The sequence below is a fragment of the Heterodontus francisci genome, chromosome 20 (assembly GCF_036365525.1).
Source record: "Heterodontus francisci isolate sHetFra1 chromosome 20, sHetFra1.hap1, whole genome shotgun sequence".
NCBI classification, from domain to species: domain Eukaryota; kingdom Metazoa; phylum Chordata; class Chondrichthyes; order Heterodontiformes; family Heterodontidae; genus Heterodontus; species Heterodontus francisci.
The window spans coordinates 92,209,568-92,227,530 of NC_090390.1; the positions used below are offsets into that span (position 1 = coordinate 92,209,568).

The window sequence follows — 17,963 nt, forward strand, 5'->3', positions numbered from 1 at the left end:
AGGCAAAATCCTGTTCAGAAGAAGCCATATAAGGGATGTGGCCATGAAGAGACTGAAGCCCATTGATGAGTATTGCAGGGTAAGCACACAGTGAAAGCAAGCACTTAACAGGTTTCATAGTGTTAAAGCACTTTTACTTTTGGATTTTGAGTTAGTGATGTCAAACCAACCTTTGGGTCACCCCAGCATTTGTGTACCTCTGCTGCACCTGCATCCTTCCAGGCACATTAGAACCAATTTTGGGAGCAGAGCCCGTCTTCTACACTTGCAGAATCAGCCTATTTCATCAGGCTTGCAGCATAGTAAAGGCTGTGTACTTACAAGAAGGATTAGGGAGCTTCTGACCTCAGCTGCAGGAAGAGCAAAAGAATCTTGTAAGCTTATATACTGTTGTCTATTGTGTGGATGCCATGTTTTGGGATCATTCCTAATAATGTAAAAGCACTCTTTGATTGTAGGGAAATAAAGTAAAACAATAACTGATTCAGAAAGCTGTGAGTTCAAGTCTTGCTTTTCAAGCGAGAACCAGGCCAAATACTACAATAAGTTGAGAGGGGAAGTGAAGTGGAAAATAAAACTGGCAAAGAAAGAATATGTGAGTAGAATGGCAGTCAACATAAAAGGGAACCTAAAAATCTTCTAACAGTATGTAAATAGTAAGCGGGTATAAAAGGCAGGGTGAGGCCTATTAGGGGCAAAGAGGGCAATATATGCTTAGAGGTGCAGGGCAAGGCTAATATACTAAATGAGCACTTTATATCGGTGCTTACTAAAGAAGAGGATGTTGACAAAATACTGGTAGAAGTGGAGATGGTGAAGATTCTGGGTGGAGTGAAAATTGATAGGCAGGATGTACTGGAAAGGCTGGCTATGCTTAGAGTGGATAACTCGCCGGGTCCGGGTGGCTTGCATCCCGTGTTGCTAAAGGAAGTGGGAGTGGAGATAGTGGCAGGGCTTGCCATAATCTTACAATCTTCCCTAGATACAAGGTAGGTGCAAGAAGATTGGAGAGTGGCAAATGTGACACCCTTATTCAAGAAAGGGTATAAGGACAGTCCTAGCAGCTATAGGCTGGTTAGCTGAACATCAGTGGTGGTTAGGTTTTAGAAACAATAATCAGGGGGAAAAAAATCTACAGGCACTTGAGGAAGTTTGAGTTAATTAAGGAGAACCAGCACGGATTTGTAAAAGGGAGATCATGCTTGACTAATCAATTTTTTTAATGAAGTAACAGAGAAGATTGATGAAGGGAATGCGATGGATGTTGCCTATCTGGATTTTAAGAAACTGTTTGACAAAGTACCTTATAAAAGGCTGGTTAACAAAATTGGGGCTCATGGAATAGGAGGGTCAGTGTCCAGTTGGATGAAAAATTGGCTTAAGGACAGAAAATAACGAGTCATGGTAAATGGTTATTTTTCAGACTGGAGGATGGTAGACAGTGGTGTTCCCCAAGGTCAGTGCTAACACCATTGCTTTTTTTGCTATATATAAATGACTTGGATCATGGAATACAGAGTACAATTTCAAACTTTGCTGATGACACCAAGTTGCAGGTGTGGCAAACAGTGAGGATGATACGAATTGCCTGAAACAGGACATAGATATGCTAGGAGAATGGGCAGACAAGTAGCAGATGGAATTTAATACTGACAAGTGTGAGGTGATGCAGTTAGGTAGAAGGGATAGGGTTAGGCAACATATACTTAATGAGCGTGCAGGAACAGAGGGACCTGGGAGTGCATGTGCATCGATCTTTGAAGATGGCAGGACATGAGAGTGGTTAGTAAAGCATATGGGATCTTGGACTTCATAAATAGAGGCATTGAATAGAAAAGCAGGGAAGTTATGCTGAACCTTTATAAAGCTCTGGTTAGGCCCCAACTATGGTATTGTGTCCAGTTCTTGTCACCACACTTTAGGAAGGATGTGAGGGTCCTTGAGGAGCTGCAGAGGAGATTTACTAGAATAGTTCCAGGGATGGGGATTTTAGTTACAAGGTTAGGTTGGAAAAGCTGGGTTGTTCTCCTTGGAGCAGAGGGGATTGAGGGGAGGTTTAATAGAAGTGTACAAGATTGTGACAGGCTTAGATAAAATAGACAAGGAAAAACTGTTTCCATTAACTGATGGTACAAGGACTAGGGGACACAGACTGAAGATTTGGGCAAGAGATGCAGGGCCAATATGAGGAAAATTATTTACACTGTGAGTGGTAATGACCTGGAACTCGCTGCCCATAAAGGTGGTGGAAGCAGAGACAATCAATGTTTTCAAAAGGAAATTGGATGGGCACTTTAAAGAAATAGACTTGCAGGTCTACAGGGATCGAGCATGGGAGAGGGACTGACTGGATTGCTCTGCAGTGTGCTGCTATGGACTCGATGGGCTGAATGGCTTCCTTCTGTGCCGTAATGAGTCAATGACTCTATGGCTCTATGGCACTTGAGGGAAATAAGCCTTTAGGGCTACGGGGATAGAGGACTGACTGGATTGTTAAAGGGAGAGCTGGGACCAGCTCGATGGGCCGAATGGCCTCCTCCTGCGAGTTATGACTGTGATTCTATGGCTCCAGTATTAATCACATAATCAAAAAAGAAAAATGCTTGCATTTCTATAGAATTCTATAGTGCCTTTCACAACCTCAGTACATCCCAAAACACTTTACAGCCAATGACGTACTTTTCAAGTGTAGTCACTGTTGTGAGGTTGGAAACACAGCAGCTAATTTGTGCAAGCTCCCACAAACAGCAGTGAGATGATGAGCAGATATTAAGTTTTTGATGTTGAGTGATCAATATTGGCCAGAAGACAGGAAAGAACTCACCTGCTTGTCTTCGAAATACTGCCATACTTCTTCAAAATGGTACCTAAGATGGCAGACAGTGCCTCAGTACTGCACAGTGTCGATATCAGTTTTGTGCTGACGTCTCCTGGAGTGCAGCTTGAATACACAACCTTCTGACTCGGAGGCGAGGGTGCTGCCCACTGAACCAACCATGGCAACTATTTAAGCTGACATTTTGTTGAAGTATTGCATTGCTGGAATGAGATGTTAAATGGAGGTCTTGTGTGTCTCTAAAGGTTTATATAATAGATCCATGACACTATTCAAAGAAAAGCAGAGAATTCTCCTTGTATCTTAATCAACGTTCCTTCTTCAACCAACATCACTGAAACAAAACAGAGGAGCTAAGTCATTCATTTCATTTGAAGTTTACAAGATCTTGCTGTGTACAAACGAGCTGATAGGTTTGCCTATATAAAAGTGATTACACTTCAGAATTAACTAACTTAATGTGATATTCTTTGTAATATTCTGAGAAGTGATGGTGTTCTATTTAAATGGAACTTGTCATTCTCATTTGATGCCCCACCAAGCTGGCAGTGTAATGCTTCTAAAATGCATTGGGAGGCAACATTAAAAAACATCCAAGTACACTTACCATGGCAATCTTTCTGAGACCAGAACATTTCTTCCCCACTGCTCCCAAGTTTAGGACGCAGGTGAGATGGCATGCACTCTTTCAGCTAGCCGTATTATTAACTTGGTCTGTGTGCATTGAAACTGCCTTGGTCATGAGTGGGTCCCACCACCAGCTGTTACAGCAAGTGCTGGATGAGGTCCTGGAGCAGCAGCATGCACACATTAGCAGGAATGCTGCTGCTTCTGGTCTTTTTCTGGCAGCTTGCACATAGTGCCAGCCTTTTCTTACTGTCTCAGTTTATGATTGCTGCTCCAGGAATCACCATTGACTAGAGACTTAACTGGGCCAACAAAAAAAATGTGACTTCAGGAGCAGGGCAGAAGCTGCAAATGTGTGACACTTTCTGACCCCATAAAAGCCTCTCCACCATGAATAAGGCTGAAGTCAGGAGTATGATGAAGTACTTAACACTCATCTAGATAGATACAATAGCAACTGTACTGAAGAACATTGACACTATCCAGGTCAGAACAATTCATTTAATTGACACCCGTGCCACTAAACTCAGTATCCAGATATGCTATTTATGTAGTAACAGAAGGAGGCCATCTAGTCCTCGATGAGAACATGACTGATCTGTATTCTAACTGCAACCACCTATTTTGGCTTTATATCCATTGGCTAACAAAAATTTATGGACCTCAGATTTAAAATTATTAATTAATAATTGCGAGCATCTACTGCTTTTTGTCGGAGAGAATTCTACACTTCTATCATTATGCATGTAGAAATGTTTCCCAGCATCTCTCCAGGAGGATTTGGCACTATTTTAAGGTTGTAAACAAGATGCTTGAAGTAAATTGCTAAGATTTCTTAGACAGCATTTCTCAGCCCGGTGGCCTCAAACTATTAGTCATAGAGTCGTACAGCATAGAAACAGGCCCTTCAGCCCACCACGTCCATGTCGACCATAATCCTAGTCTATACTAATCCCACCTGCCTGCATTAATTCCATATCCCTCTATGCCTTTCTCATTCAAGTACCTGTCCAGATGCCTCTTAAATGTCGCTACTCTTCCTGCCTCCACCACCTCCTCTGGCAGCTCATTCCAGATACCCACTATGCTTTGTGTGAAAAATTTACCTCTTTGATCCCCTTTAAACCTCCTCCCGCTCATCTTAAATCAATGCCCTCTAGTTTTAGTCACCCCTACCAAGGTAACCAGACTCTGGCTATCTACCCTATCTATGCCTCTCATAATTTTATATACCTCTATCATGTGCCCTGTCAGCCTCCTTCGCTCCAGGGAAAACAGACCTAGCCTATGCAATCTCTCTTTATAACTCAAGCCCTCCAAACCAGGCAACATCCTTGTGAATCTTTTCTGCACCCTCTCTAGCTTAATCACATCATTCCTGTAGTGCGGCGACCAGAACTGCACACAGTACTCCAAATGCGGCCTAACCAACGTCATGTACAACTGTAACATGACGTCCCAACTCTTGTACTCAATGCCTCGGCCGATGAAGGCAAGCAAGCCATACGCCTTCTTCACCACCCTGTCTACCTGTGTTGCCACTTTCAGGGAACTATGTACTTGCACCCTAAGGTCTCTCTGCTCAACAACACTCCCCAGGGCCCTGCCATTCACTGTATATGTCCTGCCCTGGTTTAACTTCCCAAAATGCACTTCGCACTTGTCTGCATTAAATTCCATTTGCCAATCCCTTGCCCACTTTCCCAGTTGATCTATGTCCGGTTGTACCCTTAGACAACCTGCTTCACTGTCCACGATACCACCAATTTTGGTGTCATCTGCAAACTTACTAATCATGCCCCCTACATTCATGTCCAAGTCATTAATATATATGACAAACAACAGAGGGCCCAGCACCGATCCCTGCGGCACACCACTGGTCACCGGCCTCCAATCTGAAAAACAACCCTCCACTACCACCCTCTGCCTCCTATCACCAAGCCAATTTTGTAATAAAAGCAAAATACTGCGGATGCTGGAAATCTGAAATAAAAACAAGAAATGCTGGAACCACTCAGCAGGTCTGGCAGCATCTGTGAAAAGAGAAGCAGAGTTAACGTTTCGGGTCAGTGACCCTTCTTCGGAACTGACAAATATTAGAAAAGTCTCAGGTTAGAAGCAAGTGAGGTGGGGGTGGGGCAAGAGATAACAAAAGAGAAGGTGTAGATTGGACAAGGCCACATAGCTGACCAAAGGTTCATGGAGCAAAGGCAAACAATATGTTAATTGTGTGTTGAAAGACAAAACATTAGTACAGATTAGGTGTTAACGGGCTGAATATTGAACAGCAGCAAGTGCAAACCTGAAAAAAAACAGTGGGTAAGCAAACTGAACAAACTTAGATGAAATGAAATAAATGCAAAAAAAAAGATTGTAAAAAATGTAAAAAAGAAAAAAAGAAAAAATAACTAAAAATGAAGGTAAAATGGGGGGCTGTCATGCTCTGAAATTATTGAACTATTGAATTCTTGAACTTATTACACTAGGAGCCTTGTTCTACCCACTTCAATCTAAAGTTCTTCAGAAGCTACACTGAATTAAAAAAAACACTTTCGTAGTACTCACCTTATTACCAGAGGTTTTTTTTCAACAAAAAAAGCTTTCCTTTTTTTTTAACTGAGATATTTACCCAGCTATTTAGAGCTATTCCCTAACAGTAGTGACTCACCAACCAATCACCTTGCAGCTCTCCTGTGATGTCACTGTTGGCTTTTTTTTTCAAAACTCAGGTGCGCTGTCGCTACTCTTTTTAAACACCGCTGGTCTCACTTAGTCTCCTTCTTTCCCGCTGACGCTGCTCTTTTTAAACACCACTGGTCTCACTCAGTCTCCTTCTTTCCCGCTGACACTGCTCTTTTTAAACACCGCTGGTCTCACTCTCCTTTCCCACTGACGCTGCTCATTTTAAACACCGCTGGTCGCACTCAGTCTTGTGAAAGACAAGAGCAGCAATGTCATGGGCACACTATCACCCCCTTGTCTTCCCCACTCCTGGAATTCCTACCTAAAATTATTGTGAGGGCATCTTTTTTTATTCTTTCATGGGATGAGGGCATCTCTGGCAAGGTCAGCATTTGTTGCCCATCCTTAATTGCCCTTGAGAAGATGGTGGTGAGCTGCCTTCTTGAACCCCTGCAGTCCTTGGAGTGTAGGTACACCCACAGTGCTGTTAGGACGGGAGATTCAGGATTTTAGCCCAGTGACAATGAAGGAACGGCGATATAGTTCGAAGTCAGGATGGTGTGTGATTGGAGGGGCACTTGGAGGTGGTGGTGTTCCCCTGCATCTGCTGTCCTTGTCCTTCTAGGTGCTAGAGGTTGCGGGTTTGGAAGGTGCTGTTGAAGGAGTCTTGGTGAGTTGCTGCAATGCATCTTGTAGACAGTATACACTGCTGTCACTGTGTGCCGGTGGTGGAGGGAGTGATGTTGAAGTTGGCGGATGGGGTGCCAATCAAGCGGGCTGCTTTGTCCTAGCTAGTGTTGAACCTCTTGAGTGTTGTTGGAGCTCCACCTATCCAGGCAAGTTGAGAGTATTCCATCACAAGGTCAGACTTGGGGATGTTCGCTGATGATTACACAATGTTCAGCACCATTCGCGACTCCTCAGATACTGAAGCAGTCTGTAGAAATGTAGCAAGACCTGGACAATATCAAGGCTTGGGTCGATAAGTGGCAAGTAACATTTGCGCCACACTCGTGCCAGTCAATGACTATCTCAAACAAGAGAGAGTCTAACGATCTTCCCATGACATTCAATCACATTATGATCACTGAATCCCCCACTATCAACGTCCTGCCGGTTACCATTGACCAGAAGCTGAACTGGAGTAGCCATATAAATACCATGGTTACAGGAGCAGGTCAGAGGCTAGGAATCCTGCAGCGAGTAACTCACCTCCTGACTCCCCAAAGCCTGTCCACCATCTACAAGGCACAAGTCAGGAGTGTGATGGAATACTGTGCACTTGCCTTGATGGGTGCAGCTCCAACAACACTGAAGAAGCTCGATACCATCCAGGACAAAGTAGCCCGCTTGATTAGCACCCTATTCACAAATATTCACTCCCTCCAGCACTGATGCACAATGGTAGCAGTGTGTACCATCTACAAGATGCACTGCAGCAACGCACCAAGGCTCCTTACTCAGGACCTTCCAAACCTGTGGCCTCTACCAACTAGAAGGACAAGGGCAGCAGATGCATCAGAACATCACCACCTGCAAGTTCCCCTCTGAGCCACGCACCATCCTGACATGGAACTATATCACCGTTCCTTCACTGTCGCTTGGTCAAAATCCTGGAACTCCCTTCCTAAAAGCACTGTGGGTGCACCTACCTCACATGGACTGCAGTGGTTCAAGAAGGCAGCTCACCACCACCTTCTCAACGGCAATTAGGGATGGGCAATAAATGCTGTCCTAGCCAACCCACATGCCATGAACGAATGAAAAAAAAAATCACACTCCTCATTTGTGCCTTGTAGATGATGGACAGGCATTGGGGAGACAGGACGTAAGTTATGGGGCAATAGTATTACGTACATACTTTTTGAGGTCTTGAGTGAACCAGGCACTTTCTGTGTGCTTGGTTTCTTCAGTGGCAGATTAGAGTGCCCTTTGTGAAATGGTTTCACGGCATGTACTTGGTGACCGATACGGCGGGTTGTGTGTACTCAGTAAGCAACAGCAGCCCAGTAGATTTTTAAAGTTGAAAGCAGAGATAGAAAAAGCCCTGTAAAAAGCAATAGGGCACTGTACATCAAAGCAAAGTAAGATGGGCGGAGCAGTGGCAAATGGAATTTAATCCTGAGAAGTGTGAGGTGATGCATTTTGGGAGGACGAACAAGGCAAGGGAATATACAATGGATGGTAGGACCCTAGGAAGGGTGTACTTGTCCATAGATTACTGAAGGCAGCAGCACAGGTAGATAAGGTGGTTAGGAAGGCATATGGAATATTTGCCTTTATTAGCCGAGGCATAGAATATAAGAGCCGGGAGGTTATGATGGAGCTATATAAAACGCTAGTTAGGCCACAGCTGGAGTACTGTGTATAGTTCTGGGAAGCACACTATAGGAAGGATGTGATTGCACTGGAGAGGGTGCAGTGGAGATTCACCAGGACGTTGCCTGGGCTGGAGCATTTCAGATATGAAGAGAGACTGAAAAGGTTAGGATAAAAGCAAAATACTGCGGATGCTGGAAATCTGAAATAAAAAGAAATGCTGGAACCACTCAGCAGGTCTGGCAGCATTTGTGGAAAGAGAAGCAGAGTTAACGTTTCGGGTCAGTGACCCTTCTTCGGAACATCACCACCGAAGTTCCGAAGAAGGGTCACTGACCCGAAACGTTAACTCTGCTTCTCTTTCCACAGATGCTGCCAGACCTGCTGAGTGGTTCCTGAAAAGGTTAGGGTTGTTTTCCTTAGAGCAGAGAAGGCTGAGGGGGGACATGTTTGAGGTATACAAAATTATGAGGGGCATTGATAGGTTAGATAGGAAGAAACTTTTTCCCTTAGCAGAGGGATGAATAACAAGGGGGCATAGATTTAAGGTAAGGGACAAGTGGTTTGGAGGGGATTTGAGGAAAAATGTTTTCACTCAGAGGGTGGTTGGAATCTGGAACACACTGCCTGAAGAGGTGGTAAAGGCAGGAACCATCACAACATTTAAGAAGTATTTAGATGGGCACTTGAAAAGCCATAGCATACAAGGCTACGGGCCAATTGCTGGAAAATGGGATTAGAATAGTTACGTGCTTGATGGCAGTCACGATGGGCCGAAGGACCTGTTTCTATGTCTCTATGACAACGAAGTGATGATGAAATTATACAACAGTTTTGTTTGGCACCAGTTGGCGTAATAGTCCGGTGTTTTCGGAGGAGGCAGTAGTCTTGGGGCCGGAAGCAGGGGTGTGGCGGAAGACCCGTTTCAGTGGACGATGGAACCCAGGGCCGCATTTTATGGGCAGGAGGCAGTTAACTGGTTGCTGCCAGGGCTGCCATCCAATTAAGGATGGCGGCCGACTCCCAAGATCTGTCGGCCCAATCAGAGGGAGCAGTGGTCACTGCTGGGGCTGCACCTGGGATACAAGGGTGCATTGATGGATATGCCCTCTCAAAGTAAGGTAAGTGGGGTCTCGGGGCACTGGGTCAGTTAAACAGGCCCTAGCAAGATGTGTGGGGTGGGGAGTGGTTTCTGAGGGCAGGTGGCTTTGATGCCGCTGGGGTGGCCATTGCCATTGGGGAGCCCTTTCGTGGGCCAAAGAGCACCAGCGGAGGCGGGAAGAGGCCCTTAATTGGCCACTTGAGTGGCTCAATTAGGCTCTGGGCGGGCGGGCCATTGCCACCATTCCCGCCACTGGCCAAATGTCATGGCAAAGGGAAGGCGTCCGGCATGCCACCTGACGTCTTCCCACTCCATTTTGCCAGCCTTCCCGCCTCCGAGCCTGTCCCCAAAGGCCCTGTAAAATTCGGGCCAATGTCTGTAGTTCTGTTAACCCCACTGCAGGAAAAATATTTGAGCCCTTGCAGGGCTATAAGGAAGATCCACGAGAATGATACTGAGAATGAGAGGCTATGGATATGAAGAGAAGTTTGAAAAAAATGGGATTTATTTCACTGCCAAAGAATTATAGAATCATAGAATGGCTACAGCCCATTGTGTCCATGCCAGCTCTCTGCAAGAGCAACTCACTTAGTCCCACTCCCCTGCTTTTTCCCCATAGCTGTGCAAATTTTTTCTCTTCAGATAATTGTCCAATTCTCTTTGAAAGCCATGATTGAATCTGACTCCACCACACTCTCAGTCAGTGCATTCCAGATCCTAACCATTCGCTGCATAAAAAAAGTTTTTCCTCATGTCGCCGTTGCTTCCTTTGCCAATCACCTTAAATCGATGTCCTCTGGTTCTCGATCCTTCCGCCAATGAGAACAGTTTCTCCCTGTTTACCCTGTCCAGACCCCTCATGATTTTAAACACCTCTATCAAATTTCCTCTCTAATATTTTCTTCTCTAACGAGAACAGCTCCTGCTTCTCCAATCTAGCTATGTAACTGAGGTTCCTGATCCCTGGAACCATTCTCGTTACTCTTTTAGAATCATAGAACCGTAGAAAAATTATGGCACAGAAGGAGGCCATTCAGCCCGTCATGTCCTTGCCGGCCGAGAAGAAAAACGATAGAAACTAGCTGCCCAATCTTCCAGCATCTGGTCCATAGCCTTGCAGCTTGCAGCACTTCAGGTGCAGGACCAGGTACCTTTTAAAAGAATTGAGGGTTTCTGCCTCCACCACCATTCCTGGCAGTGAATTCCAGACACCCTCTGGGTGAAAAAGTTTTTCCTTATGTCCCCGCTAATCCTTCTACCAATCACCTTAAATCTGTGCCCCCGGTAATTGACCTCTCCGCTAGGGGAAACAGGTCCTTCCTGACTACTCTATCTGGGTCCCTCATAATTTTGTACACCTCAATCAAGTCACCCCTCAGCCACCTCTGTTCTAAGGAAAACAACCCTCGCCTATCCAAACTTTCTTCATAGCTGGCAGGGCTTCTTCAAGCCCTGGCAACATACCTGTAAATCTCCTCTGTACTCTCTCCAGAGAAATTATGTCCTTTCTGTAATGTGACCAGAACTGTACGCAATACTCCAACTGTGACCAAATCAGCGTTTTATACAGTCCCAGGATTACATCCCTGCTTTTGAATTCTATACCTCAGCCAATAAAGGACAGCATTCCATATGCCTTCTCCACCACTCTATTTACCTGTCCTGCCACCTTATCCTCCCATTTATTGTGTATTCCCTCGCTTTATTTGCCCTCCCCAAATGCATTACCTCACACTACCAAACCATTGATATCATTCTGGTGTCTACAGCTATCCTCTTCACTATCAACTACATGACCAATTTTTGTGTCATCAGCATATTTCCCAATCATGCCTCCCACATTTAAGTCCAAATCATTAATATATACCATGAACTGCAATATACCCAACACTGAGCCCTGTGGAATGCCACTGGAAACAGCTTTCCATTCACAAAAACATCCGTCGATTATTACTCTTTGTTTCCTGTCCCTGAGCCAATATTGGATCCAACCTGCCACATCATTCCCCTGTATCCCATGGGCTTTCATTTTACTGACCTGTCTGCCACCCGGGACCTTGTCAAATGCCTTACTAAAATCCATGTAGACCACTTCCACTGCACTACCTCATCAATCCTCCTTGTTACTTACTCAAAAAATTCAATTAAGTCAGTAAGACATGACCTTCCCTTAACAAATCCATGCTGACTATCCCTGATTAATCCATGTCTTTCTAAGTGGCAGTTTATCCTGTCCCTCAGAATAGGTTCAAACAATTTACTCACCACCGAGGTCAGACTGATTGGCCTATAATTATTTGACCTATCCCTCGCACCTTTTTTAAACAATGGTACAACATTCGCAGACCTCCAATCGTCTGGTACCTCTCCTGTATCTAGTGAGGATTTGAAGATGGTCCTCAGCGCATCTGCTATTTCCTCCTTGGCTTCCTTTAACAATCTGGGATGCAATCCATCCAGCCCTGGCGATTTATCCACTTTCAAGGATATCAGACCCTCTTGTAGTTCCTCTCTCATTATGCTTATCGTATCTAATATTTCACACTTTTCCTCTTTAACTACACTATCGACATCAACCCTCTCCTTTGTGAAGACAGAGACAAAAAACATTAAGAACACTGCCCACATCTTCTGCATCCACGCATAAGTTCCCTTGTACATCCCTGATAGGCCCTACCCTTTCCTTAGTTATCCTCTTGCTCTTAATGTACTGATAAAACATCTTCCGGTTTTCCTTGACTTTACTTGCCGATAATTTTTCATGTCCTCTCTTTGCTTTTCTAATTTCCTTTTTTACTTCACCCCTCCACTTTCTATACTCTTCTGGGCTTTCTAAAGTATTAATATTTTTGTGATCGTCATAAGCTTTCTTCTTCTGCTTTAACTTATCCTTTAAGCTTCTAGATAACCAGGGGGCTCTAGATTTGGCCGTACCATCCTTTATCTTAGTGGGGACATGCCTACACTGTGCCTATAGTACCTCGCTTTTGAATGCCTCCCTCAAGTAGCTGTATCCAGTTCACTTTCACCAGGTTACCTCTCAGTCTCTTCAAATTCTCCTTCCCCCAATTTAGAACTTTTACTCCTGTTTTATCTTTGTCCTTTTCCATGATTATGCTAAAACCTACTGTATTATGGTCACTGTCTGGAATTTTACCTTCAGGAATCGGGTCCCATCGGAGGTGTCCGGAAGGTAAAATGGAGCGTGATGACGTCGGGTCGGGTCCCCGACCTCATGACGCGCAGATGCCATTTAACAAATGTAGGAAGTCGGGCGAGATCGAGTCTGCGCTCGCTGCCCGACTACAAGCAATTGAAAGCTTATTAAGGTACTTGATAAAGCAATTGACAGCAATTTAACGCGTGCCGTCTGATTTAGCGGCCGTAAATCGGGTCGTGGGGCGTCTTGGGAACCCGGCAGGTTTAAAAGGGCGGCAGGCATTGATTCATGAGGGAGTTGGAGGTACAAATTTTCTTTTTGCTCTTTATTAATTCTGATGTTATTTGTGTGCCCTAACAAGGGGTGTTATTTGCAGTTGTACAGAAGGGTTCATCTGACTGTTATTCACTGCTGCTCGGGCCGCAGCTGCTCTGAGTTACTGGGTGAAAGGAAGGGGCTTTCGTGAGCCAGTCCTAACAGCTGGAAGCTAATACCTGTGGTCTTTGTATCTGGTCTGCTGTACAACAATGGGAATTGTTCACTCTGGAGGTGGATCATCAGATGAGGAGGACCCTGCCCCAATAAAGGACAAATGGGCAGGGGAACGTGCAACCAGCTGGCCCAGTGCATCCTTGTAACGTAGGAGGGAGAGCAGGTGGCAGAGTCGCCCGGAGCGCACACGTCAGGAGACGTGCCTACCCAGCAGGAAGAGCATACCGACCACGTCTGAGCTACCTGCAGCTGTCAGAACGCCAGTGCAGAAGAAGACGACGGCTGTCACAGGAGACTGTCACATCTCTTTGTGAAGTGCTGGCAGTGGATGTTGCCTCAAACTGTATCGGTGGCCATCCAATGCTGGTCGCTTTAAAGGTTACAGTAGCTCTTAACTTCTATGCGTGTGGCTCGTTCCAAGCCTCAGCGGCAGACTTCTGCGGAGTCTCACAAGCAGCAGCGCACCACTGCATAAAGGTTGTGACTGATGCATTGTTCCAACGTGCTAACCATTTCATCACGTTCAAGACGGACGACACTAGTCAGGCTGAGAGAGCCAGAGGCATCAGCGCTATATCTGGATTCCCAATGGTACAGGGCGTGATAGGCTGTACTCATGTGGCCCTCAGAGCACCAGCAGGTCAGTCGGGGGCATTCATGAACCACAAGGGATTCCATTCAATGAACGTTCAGCTTGTCTGTGATCATTGGAAGAGAATCATGCAGGTGTGTGCACGTTACCCTGGGAGATGTCATAATGCTTTCATTCTCCGAAACCCCCTGGTGTCTGCACTTTTCAGTCCTCCTGACAGAATGGAGGGATGGATATCTGGCGACAGGGGTTATCCTCTGAAGACATGGCTAATGACACCAGTGAGGAACCCAAGAGGTCATGCGGAGGAACGATACAATGAGAGCCATGCGGCCACCAGAGTGACAATCGAACAAACTATAGGCCTCCTAAAGATGGGTTTAGGTGTCTTGACCACTCTGGTGGATCACTGCTGTATGCACCATCAAGGGTTTCAAGAATCATTGTCGTCTGCTGTGCCTTGCATAACCTGGCGATTGAAAATGGAGAGGCCCTGGAGGATGATGAAGGTCAGCGTGATGCGTCATCAGATGATGATGGAGTTTCTGATGAGAAAGCTGGGCATCGGTCACATGATGATCAGGGATAGGAAGCTGAATGTAATTTGGCACTAAGTGCCAGAGAGACCAGGGAGTCTCTAATAGGCAGGCGTTTCTATTGAGAGGATATAAATTTTTACACATTTGATATTGCAGTATGAGATGAGTCATTGTGGGGATCTGAGAGGGCAAATTCACTCACCTTTAGGGGGAGAGATAATGTGACGCTGCATTCCTTCACATCATGAGGAATCCATGTGTGTGACCTCACATTTAAAACTACTTGTGTTGAGCAACGATGTTGGATGTGACTTCAGGAATGACATGTAAAATGGTCAAAGAACAAAGAACAGTACAGCACAGGAACAGGCCATTCGGCCCTCCAAGCCTGCGCCGATCATGATGCCTGCCTAAACAAAAACCTTCTGCACTTTCGGGGACCGTATCTCTCTATTCCCATTCTATTCAGGTATTTGTCAAGATGCCTCTTAAATGTCGCTATCGTACCTGCATCCACCACCCCTCCCGGTAGCAAGTTCCAGGCACTCACCACCCTCTGTGTAAAAAAACTTGTCTTGCACATCCCCTCTAAACTTTGCCCCTCGCATCCCTAGTAACTGACTCTTCCGCCCTGGGAAAAAGCTTCTGACTATCCACTCTGTCCATGCCACTCATAACTTTGTAAACCTCTATCAGGTCGTCCCCTCTACCTCCGTCGTTCCAGTGAAAGCAATCTGAGTTTATCCAACCTCTCCTCATAGCTAATACCCTCCAGACTAGGCAACATCCTGGTAAACCTCTTCTGTACCCTCTCCAAAGCCTCCACATTCTTCTGGTAGTGTGGCGACCAGAATTGTACGCAATATTCCAAGTGTGGCCTAACTAAGGTTCTGTACAGCTGCAGCATGACTTGCCAATTTTTATACTCTATGCCCCGACCGATGAAGGCAAGCAATTTAGTGCATTAGCTACCTACTAAGTATTGTTTAGTTAATGTTGATTTTTAGTTTAGTTAGTATCCACCTGCGTGGCCACTTTCAGTGACCTGTGGACTTGTACGCCCAGATCTCTCTGCCTGTCAATACTCCTAAGGGTTCTGCCATTTACTGTATACTTCCCACCTGTATTCCCAAAATGCATTACCTCACATTTGTCCGGATTAAACTCCATCTGCCATTTCTCCGCCCAAGTCTCCAACCGATCTATATCCTGCTGTATCCTCTGACAATCCTCATTACTATCCGCAACTCCGCCAACCTTTGTGTCATCCGCAAACTTGCTAATCAGACCAGCTACATTTTCCTCCAAATCATTTATATATACTACAAACAGCAAAGGTCCCAGCACTGATCCCTGCGGAACACCACTAGTCACAGCCCTCCATTCAGAAAAGCACCCTTCCACTGCTACCCTCTGTCTTCTATGACCGAGTCAGTTCTGTATCCATCTTGCCAGCTCACGTCTGATCCCATGTGACTTCACCTTTTGTACCAGTCTGCCATGAGGGACCTTGTCAAAGGCTTTACTGAAGTCCATGTAGACAACATCCACTGTCCTTCCTTCATCAACCATCTTCGTCACTTCCTCAAAAAACTCGATCAAGTTAGTGAGACCTCCCCTTCACAAAACCATGCTGCCTCTTGCTAATAAGTTCGTTTGTTTCCAAATGGGAGTAAATCCTGTCCTGAAGAATCCTCTCAAATAATTTCCCTACCACTGACGTAAGGCTCACCGGCCTATAGCTTCCTGGATTATCCTTGCTACCCTTCTTAAACAAAGGAACAACATTGGCTATTCTCCAGTCCTCGGGACCTCACCTGTAGCCAATGAGGATACAAAGATTTCTGTCAAGGCCCCAGCAATTTCTTCCTTTGCCTCCCTCAGTATTCTGGGGTAAATCCCATCAGGCCCTGGGGACTTATCTACCTTAACTCAGAGCATGGATCGGTACATGGGATTGTGATATTATAGCTATTACGGAAACGTGGTTGAGGGATGGGCAGGACTGGCAGCTCAATGTTCCGGGGTACCGATGTTTCCGGCGTGACAGAGGTGGAGGTAAGAGAGGTGGGGGAGTTGCACTATTGATTAGGGAGGACATCACGGCAGTACTTAGAAAGGATATCCTGGGGGGAATGTCCAGCGAGGCCATATGGGTAGAACTTAGAAAAAGGGGTAATCACTTTGATGGGATTATACTATAGGCCCCCCAATAGTCAGAGCGAAGTGGAGGAGCCTATATGTAGGGAAATCACAGATAGGTGTAGGAATTATAGGGTTGTAATAGTAGGTGAATTATTACTAAAGTCATTGCAGCGGCAATCGTGTGGTATGTTTAATGTGGGCTGGGAGGAGCAGGATCGTTTTTTACCTATTTTTTGCCCCACGTTTTCTGTAGTGTTGGTTTCCGTGTGATGACATTGGCTGCTTCAAAGCAAATTAATTTTACAGTGTGGACCTTAACCAGACGCTAGGCTCGATAAGGCAAGCAACACACTTCTTTAAAAATTTGTTTATGGGGATGTAGGCGTTGCTGGCTAGGCCAGCATTGTCATCCCTAATTGCCCATAAGAAGGTGGTGGTGAGATGCCTTCTTGAACTGCTGTAGTCCATGTGTGGTAGGTACACCCACAGTGCTGTTAGGAAGGGACCTCCAGGAGTTTGACCTAGTGACATGAAGGAACGACGATATAGCTCCAAGTCCGAATAGTGTGTGGCCTGGAGGGGAACTTGCAGGTGGTGGTGTTCCCATGCATCTGCTGCCCTTATCCTTCTAGGTGGTAGAGGTTGCAGATTTGGAAGGTGCTTTCGAAGGATCCTTGGTGCGTTACTGGAGTGCATCTTGCAGATGGCACACACTGCTGTCACTGTGTGTCGGTGGTGGAGGGGAGTGAATGTTGGTGGATGAGGTGCCAATCAAGTGGGCTGCTTTGTCCTGGATGGTGTCGAGCTTCTTGAGTGTTATTGGAGCTGCACCCATCCAGGCAAGTGGAGAGTATTCCATCACACTCCTGACTTGTGCCTTGTAGATGGTGGACAGGCTTTGGGGAATCAGGAGGTGAGTTACTCGCCGCAGGATTCCGAGCCTCTGACCTGCTGTTGTAGCTCTAGTGCAAATGGTTCCTGCAGTGTCTTTTTGTGGACTTAGGAGGTGTGTAGCACTTGAAAAATGGGTGTTATGCAGCCCAATGTCTAGGCTAATTACGCAAAACAGAGTTTATTCAACTATTTTATAATATGTATGTTTTCTGTTTTCTATATTGATGTAATTTAAGAGGAAGAGGAAGCCATAGATTGTGTTTTTGGGATCCTTAAGGGAGAGGGGGAGCACCCCCAAGTCGTGGTCCACATAGGCACCAACGACATAGGTAGGAAGAGAGATGGGGATTTAAGGCAGAAATTCAGGGAGCTAGGGTGGAAGCTTAGAGCAGGTACTGCCTGTGTGGAGTTTGCAAGTTCTCCCTGTGTCTGCGTGGGTTTCCTCCGGGTGCTCCGGTTTCCTCCCACACGCCAAAGACTTGCAGGTTGATAGGTTAATTGGCCATTACAAATTGCCCCTAGTATAGGTAGGTGGTAGGGAAAATATATAGGGACAGGTGGGGATGTGGTAGGAA

The 17,963-nt window shown here is 45.7% G+C and overlaps 1 protein-coding gene across 2 annotated transcripts in view; it reads left to right on the forward strand.

Annotated features, from left to right (window-relative positions):
• The window catches only part of sh3pxd2aa (SH3 and PX domains 2Aa), an 822,856-nt gene that overhangs the window by 240,962 nt on the left and 563,931 nt on the right, over positions 1-17,963 (forward strand). For both annotated transcript variants that reach the window (XM_068053246.1, XM_068053247.1), the window contains exon 4: positions 3-79. In XM_068053246.1, coding sequence (XP_067909347.1) covers positions 3-79 — 77 coding nt within the window. The remainder of the gene's footprint in view (positions 1-2; positions 80-17,963) is intronic.